The 23,627-nt window shown below is 41.3% G+C and overlaps 1 protein-coding gene across 1 annotated transcript; it reads right to left on the reverse strand.

Moving 5' to 3' along the window:
• Positions 1–824: 824 nt before the first annotated feature.
• Positions 825–23,424, reverse strand: capn9 (calpain 9). The gene is made up of 20 exons (XM_028568278.1): positions 23,040–23,424; positions 21,795–21,864; positions 20,177–20,295; positions 19,523–19,656; positions 17,260–17,428; positions 16,417–16,500; positions 14,782–14,867; positions 13,850–13,927; positions 13,174–13,334; positions 12,353–12,513; positions 8,913–9,121; positions 7,994–8,030; positions 7,585–7,665; positions 6,705–6,762; positions 5,400–5,464; positions 4,723–4,791; positions 4,255–4,333; positions 3,883–3,999; positions 1,203–1,261; positions 825–998 (listed from the first exon to the last, which is right to left on the reverse strand). The coding sequence occupies exons 1-20, from the start codon at positions 23,241–23,243 to the stop codon at positions 972–974; spliced, it is 2,067 nt and encodes a 688-aa protein (XP_028424079.1). The 5' UTR covers positions 23,244–23,424; the 3' UTR covers positions 825–971.
• Between the last annotated feature and the right edge of the window lie 203 nt (positions 23,425–23,627).

Below are 23,627 nucleotides of genomic sequence, written 5' to 3' on the forward strand. Positions count from 1 at the left end.
CTGCTCTCCATTCCCCACACCAGACTCTGTACCTTCGGAGACAGAGCCTTTAGTGCTGCCGCCCCATCCCTCTGGAACACCCTCCCTGCACATATCCAAAATGCTACATCCCTGGACATTCACCACAGTCTACTATAGCCGCTGTAATTTTGTAAAGTGTCCTTTGGTTTCATGAATATATATACATACATAATATAAATACACGTTATTATTATTATTAACACTTTTCACCATAAATTTAAAGTAAAATACTGGCAGCAGCTTTGCTATTAAACTACTGTTTAAGCATTCTGTTTTTAAAGTTTACTGTAAATAGACAGTTTCTTACTGTATTATATGAGTTTACAGTAATATACTGGCTGCAGTCTAATTCCTTGGGCAAGACACTGAACCCCGAATTGCTCCCGATGCCGCGCCATCGGAGCGTAAATGAGTGTGAATGTTTATCTGATGAGCAGGTGGCACCTTGTACGGCAGCCTCGGCCACAGTGTGTGAATGTGTGGGAATGTGTGTGAATGGTGAATGGTTCCCGTACTCTGTAAAGGCGCTTTGAGTAGTCGTTGAGACTAGAAAAGAGCTATATAAATACAGTCTATTGACATTTACAAAAGTGATTTATTAATCACAAATGAGAGCTCATATCTGTCAGTACCATTTCCCCACTTAAAAGTCAAACTTTTTTATTCAAAATTTATTTCCATTTCCTGCAGAGAGAAAATAAAACATTGTTTTGTCCAAAAGCATGAGTCAACACATTTAACCATTTGATCCCGACCTCTCTAACACTTTAGCGCAGACAGTATCTCACATTATTTAGTCCAAGAAAAAAAAAAAATACAACAGATAGATGTTGAGGATTTGAAACATGAGAAGAAAGAAAATGCGTTTATGCATCGTTACGGCCTGAACATTCAGAAAACTGCATGCGTTTTTGTTCTTCCGGCGGCTTCTGTTTGCCTTCAGCGTCTCCTCAGACGTTCATCGACAACATCAGGAACTGTGAGGGCAAGAGAAAATAAACGGCAATTAAATCCCAGGACATTAAAAGATAAATCCATTTCCATTTAAAATAAAAGCACAATAAAGCCTGTGACCACAGAGACAATCCCAGGATAAATGCCAAACATCTTGTTAAACAATTGCCTCAGAAGTATATGCAGAGATTAAAGATCCAGGTGTGATATTATAATGTGGTTTTTACCTGCATCATGTTCATTTTCACCCGTCCCCTCTGACCTTTGTCCAGAACCTGGAAAGTTCCTGGTGAAGAGGACAGAGTTTCAGTCATCTTAAAGTGGCAAATAATTTTCTTAAAGTTGTTTTAACACGAATAAATCTTCACTTCAATCATTAGTAGTTGTATATATAATCCGGGGGGATTCTAGGATCAGATCTGTAGGGGGGGGCTCAGCCCCTAATGAGAATGTGACACAATCAGTAATTTCATTAGCCGATAATCTCGCTAGCTAGCTACTGAACAACAACGTCAGCTAACATTTTTTGACACTATTAGATTAGATTAGATTCAACGTTAGTGTACAAGTACAAAGACAACAAAATGCAGTTTGCGTCCAACCACAAGTGCAAAAAAACACTATTGACACTATGATGGAACTAAACCTGACACTTTATAAGTCAGTAATAACGACCAATTTGACACAATGCTCTAACATTCAGCAATTTTAGTTTTGCTTACGTTTCAATTTGGGTTCTAATCTGAGCCATGAAAGGACCAACGTCTTCTCTGGGGACTACCAACGTTAAACTTCACAACCGTCTCCTGCTCTCCCTCTGACAGATCAGAGAGAGACTCAGCCAAAGGTGGGAGTCTGGCACCATAACCTCCTCCGATTGGCCAACACTACGTTTCTGTTAACCCTTTCCTTGACTGGGTTACAGGTGCATAACATTAGCTACACAGGATATTAAACCTGTTTCAAGCCCTTTGAACCTGTAATTGTTTGTCCTATGTCACTAATAGACAAGTTTGCAAAGCCTAACTTGAAGAACTAAAATTGATTTTTATATATACAGTACAGGCCAAAAGTTTGGACACACCTTCTCATTCAATGTGTTTCCTTTATTTTCATGACTATTTACATTGTAGATTCTCACTGAAGGCATCAAAACTATAAATGAACACATATGGAATTATGTACTTAACAAAAAAGTGTGAAATAAGTGAAAACATGTCTTATATTTTAGATTCCACAAAGTAGCCACCCTTTGCTTTTTTTGATAACTCTGCAAACCCTTGGTGTTCTCTCAATGAGCTTCATGAGGTAGTCACCTGAAATGGTTTTACCTTCACAGGTGTGCTTTGTCAGGGTTAATTAGTGGAATTATTTCCCTTATTAATAAAAAAGCAAAGGGTGGCTACTTTGAAGAATCTAAAATATAAGACATGTTTTCAGTTATTTCACACTTTTTTGTTAAGTACATAATTCCATATGTGTTCATTCATAGTTTTGATGCCTTCAGTGAGAATCTACAATGTAAATAGTCATGAAAATAAAAAGGAAACGCATTGAATGAGAAGGTGTGTCCAAACTTTTGGCCTGTACTGTGTGTATATATATATATATATACAGTGGGGGAAATAAGTATTTGACCCCTTGCTGATTTTGCAGGTTTGCCCACTTACAAAGAATGCAAAAATCTACAATTGTAATCATATGTACATTCTAACACTGAAAGACAGAATCCCAAAGAAAATTCCAGAAAATCACATCATATGAATTTATTAAAATTGATAACCATCTGATGAGGAAAAACAAGTATTTGACCCCCTGGACAAACAGCATGTTAATATTTTGTAGAAAAGCCATTATTGGCCAGCACAGATGTCAAACGGTTTTTATAGTTGGTGACAAGGTTTGTGCACATTTCGGCAGGGATGTTGGCCCCTCCTCCCTGCAGACAGCCTCCAAATCATTCAGGTTCGAGGTTGTCGCCTGGCAACTCGAATTTTAAGCTCCCTCCAAAGATTTTCAATCGGATTCAGGTCTGGAGACTGGCTTGGTCTCATCTGACCACATCACCTTCTTCCAGGCCTCTTCTGAGTCGTCCAGGTGGTGAATGGCGAACTTCATGCGGGCCTGTACATGTTTCTTCTTGAGCAGGGGGACCTTGCGTGCGCTGCAGGATTTCAATCCATGACGGCGTAGTGTGTTACCAACCGTTTCTTTTGTAACTGTGGTCCCAGCTGCCTTCAGTTGATTCATCAGTTCCCCCCTTGTGGTTTTGGGATGATTCCTCACCGTTCGCATGATCAGGGACACCCCACGAGGCAAGATCTTGTGTGGAGGCCCAGACCGAGGGAGGTTGGCGGTGGTGTGGTGCTTCTTCCATTTCCTGATAACTGCACCGACAGTTGATCTTTTCCCTCCAAGTTGCTTTCCGATTCTCTTGTAGCCCATCCCAGCCTTGTGCAGATCAACAATCTTGTCCCTGATGTCCGTAGAAAGCTCTTTGGTCTTGCCCATGGTGGTGATGTTGGATGCTGGTTGTTTGGGTTTTGGCAGGTGTCTTTTATACAGTTAACGAGGTGAGGCAGGTGTATTTGATGTAGATAATTGGTTCGGATTGGGGCTGTGTCTTAAAGAAAGACTAACTGGCTTGTAGGAGCCAGAATACTTGCTGTTTGTCCAGGGGGTCAAATACTTGTTTTTCCTCATCAGATGGTTATCAATTTTAATAAATTCATATGATGTGATTTTCTGGAATTTTCTTTGGGATTCTGTCTTTCACTGTTAGAATGTACATATGATTAAAATTGTAGATTTTTGCATTCTTTGTAAGTGGGCAAACCTGCAAAATCAGCAAGGGGTCAAATACTTATTTCCCCCACTGTATATATAGAGGGTTTCATTGAGACGTACTGAACATGTTCTCCAGACGGACAATGCAGGTGAGGTAGTCGTCGAAGTCGATTTCGTAGTTATCGTCACCAAACCTCAAGCCGATCAGCTGCAGGAGCTTGTTGTTCAGCTGCATGCCTTCATGGGAGCAAAGGCACAAACACAACATAGTTACCAAAAACTAAAGACTTTATCTTTATTAACTGTAGTGCAACTGCTGCTACTACCACTAACAGTTGAGCCAATATGTTAAAAGGGATGTCAATACATTACATCTCCATATATGAACAAAACATGTCCTTTGCAAGTAAAACATGAAAATGGAGTACTTAGAAGAATTGAAAAAAAGACGACGGTCGGGCGAAATAAAGTGCGCTAATAGCCGACTCTCACCTGCCGCTTTGAGAGCGCTACGGAGCTCGTAGGTCGACATCTTCCCTGAGCGGTCGGTGTCAAAGGACAAGAAGAGCATCTGCAACAACACAAGTCCATCTTTAACCTTTAACCCTTTCACTGCCTGAAGCACAAAGAACCAAAATTCCAAAACTTCCACCACCACAGCTGATTCACAGCGTTTCAGACAAAAGGGTGAATACAGGTATATTCAGACACACAGCATGACGAAAATTAAGTGTTTTTTTTAAACATTAAAGCACACAAACATCTTCTAGTAGAACCTTAAAATACAAGACTGGACCTGGAAATGAGCATAATATCGACCGTAAGTATATTTTGCATATTTTGATGCAGATATGTTTGTATTTTTACTTAATTAAACTTTGTGAATGCAGGACTTTTTTTCTAAGATCTGAGTACTTCCGTCTGTGATTTACAGTTTTAAACACATAAATCGACACATACGATCCACTTCTTCATCTTTTCCCAGAAGACCTTAAACTCTTGGAACTCCAGCATTCCTGTGTTGTCCACCTGGTTTACTGTCAAAGAAAAAAACTTCAAAAGCATTTGGTGTAATCAGCCTATCCTTTCTTAGCCTAGAAATCTAGACGCACCCTATCGGCAGCAAATGTAATTTGCAGCCAGGGTCATCTAGCAACTCTCCGTTGGCTTGCGAGCTGGCAAAGCCACACTCCAGCCGGGCCAATTACATCGTGCATAGAGTCGGTGGGCGGGCTTAACATGATGACGGCAGAGTTGTTGGGAGTTCAGCTTTTCTTTAAGAAAAGAACTAAGAACGGCACTGAAGTCATTCTTAAAAAAGAAAGATATGTTCGGAGTTTGAAGTTGAATCCATCAGCTAGCGTTGCTCTGGTTGGTTGCAGCGCTATCCTATCGCGTGCAGAGGGAATTTGAAAGACAACCGTTTATCCCGCCCCTCGGATTGAGCACTGCCAATGGTGAGTTCCCAGACCCAACATCTGGATGTGGATCTGGCTTGTCAGGCTAATCCTTTCTTTAAACTTATGTTTTTCTCTCTCCTCTCTCTAAGTTGGGTTGTTTTAAAATCATATCTTACAGCCCTATGAAGCTTGAAATCATGAGTTTGAAACGAGTCAGTGAGCGATGTGGAAGGATACGTCCATCAGGTTGATGATACTCTGGCAGGTGCTCAGACTCAGGGTTTCGAATTTGATTTCTTTTCCTGAAAAACAGAAGTTATTGAAAAGTTAAACAGGATGTTTTTGATTTTCAATCACGTAAATGATAAAACATGTACAGAAACATATTGGACAGTCAAGATTAAAAGTGCCACTTGCAGTATTTTGGCATCAAATGATTGCTGCACATAATTGTGATACTTTGAGGGTAGGAGCAATCAACCGATATCGTCGTATGGTTTGGAGGACATGTTTCTTTTACATAATTACCCAATAAGTTGCATTTGAAGGGGTAACTTGTGAACTGCTTTCCAATACTCAGTTCTCAGCGTTTTGGTCTTAAGGCCCAGATATACTTGCTTTTAACTACGCATTCGCGTACGTAAGATGCCACGCATATCCTGCGTTCCTTTGGAGCGTGGGATGTCCACGTCTTTAGGAATTAACGCTACGCGTCCGCAAGATGCAATTCAGCACATGAACGAGGGGGGGCACTATATCAGATATGGTCAGCAGCTATTCCACACTCCAGCCCAGAAATAGCTTCCGGTGTCGGCCGGGGATGATGATCTGCCCCCTAGTGGATATATATATTTAATCCTTCACTAGTCTATATCCACGATCTTTCACTTCCGGAATGTCGCTTCTTTTCGGCCAGATATTCGTTACCTTACGCTTTCTTTGCATGTTTAATTCCAGTGGATTTCTGAGGACTATGGTTAACTGCTCCTCAGATCTCTGCAGGGTAAAACCAGACAGCTAGCTAGACTATCTGTCCTATCTGAGATTTCTGTTGCACGACTAAAACAACTTTTGAATGTACACGCTTAGCGCCACCCAAAACGATCGTGATTGGTTTAAAGAAATGCCAATAAGCCAGAGCACGTTTTTCTCCCATCACAGAATGCTGTGTTGACTAGCCAGACCCTCCTCCACAGCACTGCAGAGGAGACTAATCCTTCAGGTACACGCAAAATACGCAGGCAATTATGTAAACAAAACAATGCCGTTCACGACACCGCTGTTTGTCTATTCGTACGCATCGTTAAAAAGCTAGTATATCTGGGCCTTTCATGTCTAATAATGTCTAATTGTGATCCCTAATCAACAAAACAAAGAGCATATTATTCCCTTCTCAGACAATTTTAAGCATCTTTAGATGTAAAATCATAAATAAATAGTATTGTGTTACAGAAATATTTTGTTTTCCTTCTAATCAAATCAGGAAGATAAAAAAGGAAGTAAACTAACGATGAATAATTGACAAAAAAATCGGCGACTTACGTCTGCTCAGAACACCGTTCAGCATCTGCTGCAGCTCTCTGACAGAGATAGCATTGTCCTGGGTGGAAAAGCAAACTTTAATCTCATACATACACACCTAGTCATCTACGGATCTAAGGTCTTCATTATAATATTACCAAATGTTGTTTAAATGTGCTATATATGAGAACCCCTCTCAAGTTTCTCCTGTACTTAGCCCAGTACAGCTATTTAAATGTTTTGGAAAGCCCCTAAGTGACACTGATGGAACATCCTGCTAGCGGATTTGAGTCATTAAAGATTGTAATGCTTACACAACAAGTCATATATTACAATGAACCTGTTCTGGCCACATTTGTTGAACAAATTGATGCACCCATCGGCTGGGATTGCCTCCACAGGCTCAGTGTATTTAGTGTGATTTTCGACTTTCATAAACAGGTTATCAAAAATAAAACAATTTGTTGCTTGATTTTCGTTTTAAAATACAAAATTTTAAATTGAAATAGAAGGCATATTTTTCCTTTTCATGGTCAAAAAGCTTGATGAGAGAAATTTAAAAATATGCTTTGATTTTGATTTTCTATTTCATGTAACAAAAAATAAAATCACTAGAAAACAGAAATGAAAAATGTTTTTTTTTTTTTTTTTCTTCATATTCTGAGACTGGATGTTGTCATTTCCAAGGCAACAGCTCCGTTGTACCAGTGTTGCTTTAGCCAATTCTACAACCTACTCAGATGTTCCAAAGTCATTTAATCCTGGAAATCCCACAACTCATTATTCATTTCTTAATATCGGTTTATGAAAGGAAAAACAAATGACCCAAAAGATACAGTGACCCCACAGGGTCTCACAGATCATTTCCCAATACGCGGAATACATAAAAGTGTTTCCTTACGTCACCAGCCAGCTGATCAAAAAGCCTCCTCAGCATTTTCTCCTCTTTTGTCTCATCCTCTGGAGCGGTGGGCATGGGCGGCTGCAGGAAACAACAAGCAACGGCAATTTTATTTATATAGCAGTACTTTCAATACACATAAACGTAAAGGTATAGTAAGTGATGTTGATCCAATACACGTTTTGTCAAATTCAGTGAATTTCTCCTCACGATCTCCTCACTCATGATTTTTGTTTTTGCAGATTTGAGGCAGTAACGTGTAATGTAACAAATCGATGGATGCATTGTCAATCGGTTAAAAACTGAAATAAATGTGTAAAGATTACAACCGGCTGGGATGAAGAAATGAATCGATGGGTTGATGGACTGAACGGGTGATTGATTATTGATTCCTGGGTGATCTACTTACATCTGGCAGGTTGGCGTCAACGTTGCTCCCCAGCTCCCTGTGGAACACAAACATAAGTTGTGTTATAAAGATTTAAACATTTTTTTTATATTTTTTAAATATCTGTGCTATGTTATAATGTTTTTAAGCTGCTGCATAGCTTTAGTAAGGGATAACATAGAGCGAGCCACTCCATTTTCTTATGCAACAACTACTTTGTATATATTTGTTTCTGAATTTATTGTTTATTTCATATTAATGTTTAGTATGTTTGTTTGTTTGTTTATGTATGCACCAATCACGAAGGCATATTCATTAAATCTTTTCTGATTATTTTGAATTTAAACCCCAGAAGGACCCTTGTACAAAGCATAGGGGTCTTGAATTAGCCTGAAAGGGTTCAAATTGCAAAAATGACTGGCTCACTCTACATTATCCCACTTATTACATGGCAAATTACACATTTATCCGGCAGAAGCTAGGTCACCCCGGTGGTGAGTGAGCTAACCATGCTAACTAATGCACTGTTGCTGTTAGCGCTGTTAGCAGGGCCGGGTATCGAATTTAATACTTTTTCGTCACCGACCGAATTGCCTTTTAAAGTATTGAGTATCGAAAAAGGCCTTGTTATTCAATACCCAATTTCAATACCTAAGGAGTAAATCTCATCAGCGTCAGTGACCCAATAGGCATGCAGCATGCTTCTACCAAGATCTAACAATGTTTCTCATTGGCTTGGAGGCACACAGCGGAAAAATAAATAAAAAGATTTGTGCCGTAATTTTGTAATTTCTAACGGTCCATTATCCTTAGCATTTAGCTCTGAGATGTAAAGGAGTAGAAGTGTAAATTGGCATAAAATAGACATATACTCAAGTAAAGTACAAGTACCTCATAATTGTACTTAAGTAAATGCACTTAGCTACTTTCCAAGACTCACAGAGCTGCGGTCTTCTTCTCGGAGTAGATCCGGATGATGAAGTCGGCCTCTTTGTGGGGCTGGAAGGTGGTGGGGACCAGCACGTATTTCCCCGGAGGCAGCTCGAAGCGCTCCGTTATCTCCCGCATGTTGATGTAGGTCTTGCTGCGAGCTGCGGACGGGTTGTAGCGGAAGAAGTCTTTCCCCAGGTGGTCCCCGTCTTCTGGGGCCTGAACGGACAGAAGCGGCAGATTAAATCAGCTCGTTCTAACCGGATCAAAATATTCTTAATAACACATTTTAGGGCACAAAATGTGATTGGCAAAGGTAGAGCAGTATGACAGAAGTACAAGACCAGTAGCCTGGTTCCGCCCTCAATTTTCATTTCCCTTCAGTACAACGTCTGGGTTTACGGTATAGTCTTGGGTTTTCTCCTTAAAAAATGTTGGTGGTCCAATCAGCAAACAGAAGGAGTGGCTGAGGACGATCACATTAAGACACCCGTTGAGTTGTAGTTCCATAACGACGGCGGAGAAAGATGCGAGCGAAGCCATTAGGTCCGTTGTGGCAACGCTGCAGAGTATCCAGAAGTTAAATCCCGAGCAAGAACAATATTTGCTGAGTTGTGTTGGTGGCCATGATGTTGTGGCCCTCCTCCCCACGGGGTTCGGGAAAAGTTAGATTTATCAGCTCGCTCCGTTGGTGGTGAAGGAGTTGGCTAAGGCTAACGCTAGCGATGCTAATGCTAATAGCCTTGACGGTCTCCCCTCTTGTTGCAAATGCGCACAACATAACGCCACGACCAAACATTAGCGATTGGTTGCGGCAGATCCAGAGTGGCTCTGGGCAGATCCAATAGTTTTAAACTTCAACAGAGTACCCGCCTTCAAGGAAGTTAACACTTGTCAATGGAGAGAGGCTAGACTCTCTGTACAAATGAAATGTACCAGAGTCTGGTAGGAACAGGTTAGTGTACCAGAGTCTGGTAGGACCAGGCTAATGTACCAGAATCTGGTAGGACCAGGCTAATTTACCAGAGTCTGGGAGTCTGGTAGGACCAGGTTAGTGTAACAGAGTCTGGTAGGACCAGGCTAGTGTACCAGAGTCTGGTAGGACCAGGCTAATGTACCAGAATCTGGTAGGACCAGGCTAGTGTACCAGAGTCTGGTAGAACCAGGCGAATGTACCAGAGTCTGGTAGGACCAGGCTAGTGTACCAGAGTCTGGTAGGACCAGGCTAATTTACCAGAGTCTGGGAGTCTGGTAGGACCAGGCTAGTGTACCAGAGTCCGGTAGGACCAGGCTAGTGTTCCAGAGTCTGGTAGGACCAGGCTAATGTACCAGAGTCTGGTAGGACCAGGCTAGTGTACCATAGTCTGGTAGGACCAGGCTAATGTACCAGAGTCTGGTAGGACCAGGCTAATGTACCAGAGTCTGGTAGGACCAGGCTAGTGTACCAGAGTCTGGGAGTCTGGTAGGACCAGGCTAGTGTACCAGAGTCTGGTAGAACCAGGCAAATGTACCAGAGTCTGGTAGGACCAGGCTAGTGTACCAGAGTCTGGTAGGACCAGGCTAGTGTACCAGAGTCTGGGAGTCTGGTAGGACCAGGCTGGTGTACCAGAGTCTGGTAGGACCAGGCTAGTGTTCCAGAGTCTGGTAGGACCAGGCTAATTTACCAGAGTCTGGGAGTCTGGTAGGACCAGGCTAGTGTACCAGAGTCTGGGAGTCTGGTAGGACCAGGCTAGTGTACCAGAGTCTGGTAGGACCAGGCTAGTGTTCCAGAGTCTGGTAGGACCAGGCTAATGTACCAGAGTCTGGTAGGACCAGGCTAGTGTACCATAGTCTGGTAGGACCAGGCTAATGTAGAGTCTGGTAGGACCAGGCCAGAGTCTGGTAGGACCAGGCTAGTGTACCAGAGTCTGGTAGGACCAGGCTAATGTACCAGAGTCTGGTAGGACCAGGCTAGTGTACCAGAGTCTGGGAGTCTGGTAGGACCAGGCTAGTGTACCAGAGTCTGGTAGAACCAGGCAAATGTACCAGAGTCTGGTAGGACCAGGCTAGTGTACCAGAGTCTGGTAGGACCAGGCTAGTGTACCAGAGTCTGGGAGTCTGGTAGGACCAGGCTGGTGTACCAGAGTCTGGTAGGACCAGGCTAGTGTTCCAGAGTCTGGTAGGACCAGGCTAATTTACCAGAGTCTGGGAGTCTGGTAGGACCAGGCTAGTGTACCAGAGTCTGGGAGTCTGGTAGGACCAGGCTAGTGTACCAGAGTCTGGTAGGACCAGGCTAGTGTTCCAGAGTCTGGTAGGACCAGGCTAATGTACCAGAGTCTGGTAGGACCAGGCTAGTGTACCATAGTCTGGTAGGACCAGGCTAATGTACCAGAGTCTGGTAGGACCAGGCTAATGTACCAGAGTCTGGTAGGACCAGGCTAGTGTACCAGAGTCTGGTAGGACCAGGCTAATGTACCAGAGTCTGGTAGGACCAGGCTAGTGTACCAGAGTCTGGGAGTCTGGTAGGACCAGGCTAGTGTACCAGAGTCTGGTAGGACCAGGCTAGTGTTCCAGAGTCTGGTAGGACCAGGTTAGTGTACCAGAGTCTGGTAGGACCAGGCTAGTGTTCCAGAGTCTGGTAGGACCAGGCTAATGTACCAGAGTCTGGTAGGACCAGGCTAATGTACCAGAGTCTGGTAGGACCAGGTTAGTGTACCAGAGTCTGGTAGGACCAGGCTAATGGACCAGAGTCTGGTAGGACCAGGCTACAATGTGACCCTCAAGGTCCATTGAGTAGTGATATTGAAGCTGTCAATCATATCACGTGACCAAGATCAGCAGATGAATCCCGGAAGTGTAACGTCGTGGATATAGACTACTACTACTATATATACAGTATATATATACGTATATATACGTAAACGTGAGCCAGGAGACACATGGTAAATCCGAAATCAGATCTGCTATACTGCTCGACGTAGATATTTTTTAGGCATGGGAAGTGGGGATTGGTTAGGGTTAGGCTAAGAATACCTGGGTAAGCCAATCAGAGGCAGAATTAGGCAGGCCACGAGGCACATCAACACGTCTAGCGGATCCGATCTGGCATCTACCTAAACTTAACCAAGTTGTTTTGGTGCCTAAACGTAACACTATACAGTCACAGAACGCTTGCCGTTTCACAACGTTAAATAGAACGGTAAGATTACGTAAGAAGTCATATGGCTCGTTGCATGTTTTGGGAAGTTTTGTAGTTAATTTTAGTTTTGGTAAAATAATAGAAATAGGAGACCAGACCCAAAGGTTGTTCAGATGACTTCTTTCACTTTCACTGCCAGGAAACACTTAAATGTCGATTGTAAACCTTGTTGCGCTTTATACTTTATTTTCAATGGAAAAAAGTAACACCATTTAGAGAAAAACACTTCAAGCTCAAGTGTCTCTTTCTCTCTTTCCTTCTTTCTTTCTGACCTTGTACAATGCGAAGCCGATGGTCTCCAGGTCCATTCCTTCCTTCCTCTTCCTCCGTCTGTCTTTCTGCATCAGAGCGATGATCACGCTGCACACGTCGTCGTTGTCATCCTCAGCGTCCTCCAGCTGCAGCTGGAACTGCGGGTTGGTCCAGAATGTGTCTGCGGATTTAAGATGCAGAGAGTTAGAGGGCAGTTTGGGGATATAAACACTAAGGGCCCTATTTTAACCATCTAAGGTGAGTTTAGGGCGTGTCCAAATCCGCTTTTGCTAGTTTGACGGTGGAAAAAAAAAGGTCAGTGCGCCGGGCGCCTGGTCCTAAAGGGTTGTTCTTAGTGTCTTCATTAATCCGAGGTGTGTTTTGGGGCGTAACATGCAATCAACCAATCAGAGATCATCTCCCATTCCCTTTAAAAGCCAGGCGTGTTTGGACCTTGGAGCATTGCTGTTATGATTGAGGATTTGCACCGTAATATTTTTATTTTTAATCTTCTGCATGTCGTGTGCTGCTGTGTGTGCGTAACAAGCATAGTGTGTGCACGTTGTGCACAAACCTAAAAGCATTTTACTAATTTGCTGTTAAAATAACAATGAAATGCTGCGTTATTGACATTGGACCAGGTTTTTGTTACTCAATGGCGCGATCATCAAAGATGGGCGTAGGTGCATTAAAGTAGCAAAGACACTTGCGTTGGGCTGTGCGCTGCGCCGGTTGCAAGATAGGGCCCTAACTGTTTAATGCAAAAGGTAATAAATCAAAAAAAAAAAAAAAAAAAAAGCAAAATTGACTCTCAGATCCTTCTTAGATCCAGCGATCTCACCGATGAAGTTCCTGCAGCCGCCGGCGGTGGAGCCGCGGATCCAGTTTCCCTCCAGCATGCTGACCTCCCAGCGGCGGTTTGGGTTTTCGTTCAGGGCGTCAGGGGTCATGTTGCAGATCTCCACCTTGTCGTAGTTCCTCTTGAAGTCTCCAAACTCCATCCTGGAGTTCACAAACACAATCACCATCGTCTCCAAATTACACAACAAGAGTTCAGCGTGGTCACATTTGTGCTCAAAACACATCGCCACCGAGTTTCATGATGAAGTAGGACAATGTTCAAAAGACAACCTAAATAAAGCAGATTTAAATGTGGTCATACGGCCATTTTGAAATGCATTTTCCAGACTTGCAGTAAAGTTTGGGAGTCTGGAACGAGTTTAAAAAAACCCACAGAAAGTCTTAATTTATAGTATTAAAATAATTTTAATTCAGCTTTTATATAAAGCAGGTCAAGGATTTAAAGGTTCATGGACCAAAACTATGTGTTTCTTTATGGCCCCTGACATGAAATTTTGGGCACATAATATTTCTGACCTTTTTACAGTGATTGTTCCGTCCCCTATCCCAACATATTTACCGTACAATCCAGATAAGATCTGTATAAATACAGATACATATATTTCTTAATCTTAAATTTGGACCAGATCATCAAGCGCTACGTGCCGTGGACTCACCAGAATTCACCATCGTCTGACGAATTCTGCTGGAGGCGAGTTTTTTCGGCAGCGTCGACATAGTTCCACTCTCTGGCGCTGAAATAGACAAAGAGACAAAATAATCTGTTACAACCTCAACAACAACAACAACCTCGTGTGATTTAGAAATGACCCATAGGGATGATCATTTCCACACATCTTTTCATGTTCCGTAGCACAACAACACATATAAAAACACATCACATTAAGACACCCACATAGACACATCAAATGTGAAAACTACAAAGCAACTGGTGAGGTCAGGTCAGTGTAACGCTTATCAGTTCAATTTTCTAAGCACAAACGGAAATTTGGAAAAACAGAAAAATTGGTTCAAATATCCAATTTTTCATTTTTTTTCCACCATGACGAATTAAAAAATTGGATCTTTAACCTGTTTTTCCAATTTTCTGTTTTTATTCAGAGGATCAGAAATTTAGAAAATTACAAAATTGCGTCTGGGCTCCAATTATTCAATACTGCAATGGTATTCTCTTCCTCTACTTTGTGGAATATGCAAGTCATTAACTTCATATGGACCAAAAAATAAATAAAAACTGATAGACTTTGGGGTCAGAGGTGCTTGCAACTGATGGTTTCGAGTGCGGGGGGCGTAGCTAGGCGGACCAAGGAAATGAGAGAATACCATTGCAGTATTGAATAATTGGAGCCCAGACGCAATTTTGTAATTTTCTAAATTTCTGATCCTCTGAATAAAAACAGAAAATTGGAAAAACAATTTAAAGATCCAATTTTTTATTTATTAAGGTGGAAAAAAATGAGAAATTGGATATTTGAACCCATTTTTCTGTTTTTCCAAATGTCCGTTTGTGCTTAGAAAATTGAACTGATAAGCGTTACACTGACCAGGTCACCACCTCAGTTGCTTTAGACTGGGTCCCTAAGCTTACTCGTCACTCCAGGGGCCGTTCCACTCGACCTGACCCCAGGGGTTTCTGATCCGGACCAGCTGAACCTTCTGGCCTCTGACACTCACCTTAAAAATGAGACAGAAAAGTTGTTACTCTTAGAGTACCAAAACTATTTACTTAATGTAGCTCAGCGTGAATTCTGTCAGGGAGACGTCATTTACGTTTACTCGCTTCTCTTAAACTGATCAGCTGATGGGTGGGTGTACGTTCGCGTAAACCAATCAGAATCGGGCACGCATGTTCAAGCCAATCACAGCTTAACTACCATGTTTTAAAGCTGTTCTCTCTCCCGCTTCTGTCAGTTGTCTTTTCAGACGAGAGTGCGACCCGCCTCCTCCCCTTCTGCCTCCAGGCTTCTTCGCCCAAGATGTCTCGGCTCCCTTTTGGTTCTTCCGGTCTACGGATTTTAGTCGCCATCACCAGTATCTAGACTCCATTGGGGGATATGTTTGGTTGTCTCTAAACCTCAATAATATATATTTATATACCCCTTCTAAGATGGAGTCTAATTTCCAAAAAGTTCTATGTATTTTCTTACTTTGCAATTGTATCTTACTAATAAATGTTTGCATATCTGCAACGACGTCTCTCCTGATTGAAATGCTTATGGTGGTTTTAGTTTACTGTAATGACCCTGGTCTGCAGTGCGGACGTTGTATGTATTTTGTATGCGTTTGCATGTTCTCCCCGTGCTTGCGTGGGTTTCCTCCGGGTGCTCCGGTTTTTTCCCGCCATAAAGACATGCATGCAACTAGGACTACAGTTGAAAATTTGCCGACTGGCTAACACTGGCGCATTTACAGAAATGTTGATTAATGTGCATTGTCCTAATATAAATAAATAAATCTTCTTCTTCTTCTTTCATTTTGTTATCTTGCACTCCTGGCTGCAGGGCAAGTTTCCCATTAAGGATAATAATAAAATGACTGAACTGAACTGATACTGGTTCCCGTCAGACAGTCTAACATAGGGCTGGACGATTAATCAATAATTTATCAGCATCGATATTCTGAAGCTGTTATCGACTTATTTTTCCCATGCCAATAATTTCAATCATTTATTTCTGTTGATAGGCCTACTTTCTCCTTAATCCCCCTGTTAAGGAAAGTATATCGAAAATGTGGGTTTCTTTTAACCAAATTGTCAAAGAAAATAACAAAGCAAATTAAATGATCAGTTCACTACTTTCATTGAATTGGGTTTTTTATTCAATTCTATAGCATTTTAATTTTTTTTAAAGAGCGTTGAAAAAAGTGGCCAAAAACTTGGAAAAAAGTGACAACGTCAGGAAAACACAGAGTCAACTGAGCAACTTGTGCCAAAAAAAAACAAACCCCGCAGTGTCCGTCGTCTGGAAACATTTTGGCTTCAAAAAAAGATGATTTAGAACAACGTGATTAATTATCGTTCATTTATCGTTATCGAGGTAAAATGTGCAATTAATCGTGATTAATCGTGATGGATCGTGATGAATCGTGTGGCCCTAGTCTGACATGGCAATATACATGGACAAACACATCAACAGATAACATAAAGACAGGTAGGGTGTATATATAGACACATAGAAACAACCATATTTACAATCTCCCCCTATTTACATAAAGCCAGTCTAACCTCGTCCACGCCTGTGATGGAGTACGCGTGGCCCTTCACCAGGCCGGTGGTCGTCTTGGCCTCAGACTCCGCGGAGCTGGTGATCTGGAGGAAAACCAAAACACCCAGAGGGGTTTAAAACATACAGCTCGGCTGCAGTAAACCTCTTACATGAGGGGAAGCACAACAAAAATCTATCTAATTTATATATATATATATATATATATATATATATATATATATATATATATATATATATATATATATACAGTACAGGCCAAAAGTTTGGACACACCTTCTCATTCAATGCGTTTCCTTTTAATTTTCATGACTATTTACATTGTAGATTCTCACTGAAGGCATCAAAACTATGAATGAACACATATGGAATTATGTACTTAACAAAAGTGTGAAATAACTGAAAACATGTCTTATATTTTAGATTCTTCAAAGTAGCCACCCTTTGCTTTTTTATTAATAAAAAGGGAAAAACTTCCACTAATTAACCCTGACAAAGCACACCTGTGAAGGTAAAACCATTTCAGGTGACTACCTCATGAAGCTCATTGAGAGAACACCAAGGGTTTGCAGAGTTATCAAAAAAAGCAAATGGTGGCTACTTTGAAGAATCTAAAATATAAGACATGTGTTCAGTTATTTCACAGTTTTTTGTTAAGTACATAATTCCATATGTGTTCATTCATAGTTTTGATGCCTTCAGTGAGAATCTACAATGTAAAAAGTCATGAAAATAAAGAAACACATTGAATGAGAAGGTGTGTCCAAACTTTTGGCCTGTACTGTATATATATGTATACATTTTTATTACAAAAATAAAGAACTAAAACCAAAAAGAGTCTTTACATCAATGGAGCATCCCATCATGGAGCCTCTATCTAGTGCGTTCTTCATGACGGCGTACAGGTTGTCTGGAGCGCTCTTGGTTTCGTATGTTTCCGCGACACCGCCGGTAAAATCCTCCATGGCCTCCATCGTGCTGCCGCCCTTCAGGGACTCGTAGCTGCCGTGCAGTCTGAAACAAACGCATCACCGTGTGGTTAACATGGATTTAACAAAGAGATGGAGAGGAAGGCCAAACTTAGAGATTCTACCGAGCATTGAAATACATTTACAAAGACAGACTGGTGAGAAAGGCCAATAACATTGTATGTGACTACACACACCCTGGCATTTTATTTTCAACTACTGCCATCTAGGCGTCATTTCTGACCAAGAGCAGATTTGAATTCTTTTTTGGACCACAAGCCATAAAAGCCTTAAATCAGTCCAAATAAGCTAGATGTCCAGCCGGCCTGGTCCTACCCAAGGGTGTTTAATGTAGTGTATTGTAGTGTGTAATGTATGGTCTTCATGTTATGTCTGTCGGTGACTGATGGAGGGACTATTTGTTTGTGTCATATGTCTGATGTCTTGTCATGAAGTGACGCAAACCCAACTGCCCCACGGGGGACAACAACGTTATCTACTACTACTACTACTCAAAGTATGAGATATATAAGATCCGCTAGCGGGACTAAACTCAAACTGTAATGTTGTGAAATTTACTTAGCATGGTTTTTGCGCCCCTGACAATAAGTATTTTCCAATTTGCTAAATGACCGATCCTCAGTGAAAAACAGGGCACCTTGATTGATTGATTTATCAAATGTTAGCCTACTCTGGGAGATAGTCTAGACCTACAGAAGTACATTTCCAGGATAATTGCCTGACATCCCACTCACTGTGTGTTGTCGTCCTCAAAATTTCTTTGCTTCGGGATACAACAACAACAAACAACCTTCGAGCTAGCAAGCTACACGCTGACAATGTCAAGTTTTGAAGACATTTGGGATCGTGCAATAAGGCCTGATTGATGATTGTAAAGATTTACAAAGAATGTGTGTGTTGTATTTCCTCTCTAACTGGGACGTTTTGGGACCGATTGGTGGGATTGATGTGGACTAAGTACACACGGAGATACACTGGGGGACTGCCCATTTCACCGACGCTCCATTGTTTTGACCTCTCAATAACCCGAAAAATTCCCTTTGATCCTACAGCCCAGTAGTCCGACGTCCCTTTATTTCGAAAAAATAAACCCGACAACCATTGTTCCCACCATATAGGCTTTTGTGGATCCCGCGATATGACCGTAAATCAAAATCACGATTAATTGCACAGTTTACCTTGATAACGATAAATGAACTATAATTAATCACGTTGTTCTAAATCATCTGTTTTTGAAGCCAAAATGTTTCCAGATGACGGACACTGCGTTTTTTTTTGGCACAAGTTGCTCAGTTAACTCAGACTCTGTGTTTGACTACACACACCGTAGGATGATTTTAACCCTTGTGTTGTCTTCCCGTCACCCATGCAACTTTTAGTTTTTCTGGGTCAAAATTTTAACTTCTAGGCAAGTACCTCCCTACGAAGCACCTCGATTGGTTGGGGTTAGGCATTGTCCTCGAGTGGTTAAAGTTAGGATAGCCGATTGGTCAGGGGATAGGACCTGAACTAATTTGGATACGTTACCTTGCGTAAGCATGGACGCCTGGCCGGAAGTAGTGTGTGAATGCTATTGAAGGGCGGGTCTTGCCTCAAAGTTGAGCGTGTTACATAAAACGGGCAGAAAAATGGGATGTCGGAGCAGAGGGTTTATTTTCTTCAAAACACAGGGACGTCGGTGGGCTGTAGGACCAAAGGGAATTTTTCGGGTTATTGAGAGGTCGGAACAATGGAGCGTCGGAGAAATGACATGGCACCGAACACTGGTAACAGCTAATGAGGTGTAACCATGTATCAGCTTATTTAAATAGCTCACATTACTGTATGGTGTCAACAGACAGTTAACAACATTTAATATTGTATGTGGCGTTTACTTTTTCGGGGTGTAAATGTTCCACCAAAACATGTTCCTTCCCTGAGACTATTTAGCGGAGCCACCGTCGTTGCGTCCGGAGCTTAGCGCCGCCCAAGACGACTGTGATTGGTTTAAAGAAATGCAAACAACCCAGCGTGTTTTTTTTTTCTTCTGTCCCAGAATGCATCTGTGGTGTAGCCGGACCTTACTCCACAGCACTGTGGAGTTAAAGGAGGAGGTAAAGAATTAAGTTTTTCTTTTTACTTGGCGTAGGCTTTCTCCAGCAGGGCGCTCCAGAACTCGTTGTTGGTGGCCGAGTGAAGCATGATGAGTTTGTTTCTCACCGCTGGCAGCCGGTCGTCCACCACCACGTCCAGCCATTGGTTGTGATGCCAGAACTGAGGGAGCAACACATAAACACTTTGTTCATCCACTGCTTACCAATAATTATCAGATTCAATTCACTTTGATTCTGAAAAGACACAAAAAGTGGAATAATTTCTTAATAATTTGTTATTCTTGGCTCATTTGTGAGCAGAAACCTTCTGTTTAACTTTGATAGGCTGAGACACCTGTCAATCAATCAAGCCAACTTAAAGCCTTAGCCCAAACACATAACTTTGGGTTTAACATTGTGGGGAGTTGAGCAAAATTTTAATTTTGAGCATATCACACACTTCATTTTCTGCATTCTGGTGAATTTTTCTGCAACAATTTGTGCCTTTTCTGCATCAATTTATGGTGCAAATGTCTTTATTTATGTGAAGGAAATATATTTTATTTTGTGGGAGGGGTTGCACTGGCCAGTTTTGATTATTGGGGGACCTAAGGCTTAGCCTAATATCTCTGTAACAGAAAAACAACTGAAAATGAACGCAAATTTGAAAAAAACGCCTTTATTTTGAGCTGTCGGTGTACCTGGAAGTGAAATATGCCGGCGTATCTGCGGTCAAACTCCTGGTCGCGGGGGACGACTCGGGCCATGGCGTCGTTTTTTAGGGTCAATGATGCGATGGCTGCCAGGAGCCAGCAGTCCCCTGTGGTGACAAAACAGATGCATCATGGGTAAATGAGGGAAATATGTGCGTATGATAAGACACAAAATGTATACATATAATTAAAAAATGTAAAGGTGCTCACGACGAAAAAACGTCTGTATTTCTGTCTGTGGTGTGAAATTATGGCTTGAGCTACGGAGGCCCCTGAAGGACAAAACACAGCGGCAATTCACGCAACACAACATCTCAGAAAACACATTATTTCACGAAACAAAATGACATTTCACAAAACACAAAAACAAACACAAATGTTATGTTTTCTGAAATGTTATGTTTTCTGAAATGTTGTTTTGTTTTCTGAAATTTTATGTTTTCTGAAATGTTGTTTTGTTTTCTGAAATGTTATGTTTTCTGAAATGTTATGTTTTCTGAAATGTTATGTTTTCTGAAATGGTATGTTTTCTGAAATGGTATGTTTTCTGAAATGTTGTTTTCTGAAATGTTTTGTTTTCTGAAATTTCGTTTTGTTTTCTGAAATGTCTTTTTTGTTAAGACCAAAATCTTTTCAAATAATTTGAATCTGTACGACCCTTTCTGTTTTCTTTAAATGAGGGAAATATGTGCGTATGGTAAGACACAAAATGTATACATATAATTAAAAACTGTAAAGGTGCTCACGACGAAAAAACGTCTGTATTTCTGTCTGTGGTTTGAAATTATGGCTTGAGCTACGGAGGCCCCTGAAGGACAAAACACAGCGGCAATTCACGCCTCACAACATCTCAGAAAACACATTATTTCACGAAACAAAACAACATTTCACAAAACACAAAAACAAACACAAATGTTATGTTTTCTGAAATGTTAGGTTTTCTGAAATGTTATGTTTTCTGAAATGTTGTTTTGTTTTCTGAAATGTTTTGTTTTCTGAAATGTTGTTTTGTTTTCTGAAATGTTATGTTTTCTGAAATGTTGTTTTGTCTTCTGAAATGTTATGTTTTCTGAAATGTTGTTTTGTTTTCTGAAATGTTATGTTTTCTGAAATGTTGTTTTGTCTTCTGAAATGTTGTTTTGTCTTCTGAAATGTTATGTTTTCTGAAATGTTATGTTTTCTGAAATGTTGTTTTGTTTTCTGAAATGTTATGTTTTCTGAAATGTTGTTTTGTTTTCTGAAATGTTGTTTTCTGAAATGTTGTTTTGTCTTCTGAAATGTTGTTTTGTCTTCTGAAATGTTATGTTTTCTGAAATGTTATGTTTTCTGAAATGTTGTTTTGTTTTCTGAAATGTTATGTTTTCTGAAATGTTATGTTTTCTGAAATGTTGTTTTCTGAAATGTTTTGTTTTCTGAAATGTTTTGTTTTCTGAAATGTCGTTTTTGTTAAGACCAAAATCTTTTCAAATAATTTGAATCTGTACGACCCTTTCTGTTTTCTTTAACATGTTCGAAATGAATTTCAATCAATCAATCAATCAATCAATCAATCAATCAATCAATCAATCAATAAAAATGACTGATGGAGACAAGTGTGGGTACCGACCGAGCTGTCCTTGGCAGATGTCTGTCCTGTCTGCATCTCCGACAATGAACTTTGGGTCTTGGCAGAGCTCCTGTAGAGGAACCGGAAAAGAACCAGTTGGGTTATTTAAAAAAAGAAGAAAAAACATTGACAGTTGGGAGGTGACACAGTCACCTGTAAAAGGTGCGTTCACATTCCAGCAATATTAATCAGCCAGTCACGGAAACACAACACACACACAGACACAATCACACACACACACACACACACACACACACACACACACACACACACACACACACACACACACACACACACACACACACACACACACACACACACACACACACACACACCTGCTGAAGGCAGCTGAAGCATTTACTCTCGAGGAACGCCCAACAAAGAAATGTGTAGTCATTGTAGCAAACGTGAGTGGTGAGTTTTTTTCTCAGTTGAATGTTAACAGGTAGAAAAGCTGGAAATAAGCTAAAGCAAACGTTCCCTTTTTTGTGTGTAAAGTGACATAAGAGACATCACTCATCAAAATATCAGTTCAATCAAGAAAGCTTCCGCAAATATTTCACAGCTGATCGGCTAAATTCAGAGCTGCAGAGCGTTTTATTTGCAGATAACGTTGAGGCGTGTGGGGATAAAGTCTGCGTACGGAGCTCAGAGAGAGAAAAACTGCACCTGTACTTGGTTCTATTTACACTGTTTTCTTGCCGAACTGGTTTTGCAGCTACGAGTACGACCGGATAAATGCTTAATTTATTTCTCTGTATTTAAAAGCAAGAACTTTAAATTAGATTTCTCTTTATGCATTCAGTACCATAAGATCAGTAATTAGAGATTCTCTGTAATTCTGCAGAACAATTCTGTATTTCTAACACTCATTCAGTCAACTGTCTTTTATTTAATCAGCTTGTCCTGAACCAGAGTTCCGTTCCCTTACCTTTAGGAGCGTTTTCAGCGCCTATGAGAAAAGTAAATGTGACCAAAAACAGCTAAAATATAAAAGCACGTGTTGACCCATCACAAAACCTCTCATCGGACCAACAGTTCACCTACAAACGACAACATTTCATTCATTCAACATTTGAAAAAAACGATTTGAAGACCCAAATCTTCTCAATCTTCACAGATTTAAAAGACATTTGGACACTTTTCCGGCACAACTTACTCAGTTCTCTCTTGACCAGAGCATCAACCGAGCCTCCTAAAAAGTTCAAATTCAACAAGTGTTTCTGTACGTGTGTGTCCACGTACCTTGGGCCTCTTCCATTTCACATCGACAGGAACAGCCTGGCTGTAGAAGAGCGAGGAGTCGTTGGCGGGGAAGTCCGGGTCCTCAAACAGGACCCCCTTCTGCAGACACTCCTGCCTCAGCTGCTCAAAGGACTTCCCATCCAGCTGCGTGTCCACAGCTTTGTTGGAGGAGCCCTTGGGCGACAGAGTGGACTGGACAGGCATCTTCTTCTTCAGAGGGAAGAAGCTCAGCGAGTGGAAGGGAGAAACGGAGACGCGAGGTGGTGTGTGTGTGTGTGTGATGGAGCGAGGCTCCTGAAGAGTGTGTGTGTTGTTTGATGCAGGGACGAGCCTGTCAGGACTCTCAGGGACACACCCTCCACACACAAACTGGTTTGTCCTCCTGTGGTGGTGAACCTCGCCCTTGCCGTCTCTCTCTCTCTCCAGTTTCTTATCTCTCTCTCTCTCTCTTTCTTTGGGTTTGGCCTGCAGGAAACTGTAAGAATTAAGTCCTGCTGGTTTGGCAACAGATACGTTTAAATAACTTGAAGTGCTCGTTCAAATCAACATCTCTGAATGGGGTTTAATTCACCTAAAGGACCACAGTGT

This window comes from Perca flavescens, chromosome 2 (assembly GCF_004354835.1).
Source record: "Perca flavescens isolate YP-PL-M2 chromosome 2, PFLA_1.0, whole genome shotgun sequence".
Taxonomy (NCBI): Eukaryota; Metazoa; Chordata; class Actinopteri; order Perciformes; family Percidae; genus Perca; species Perca flavescens.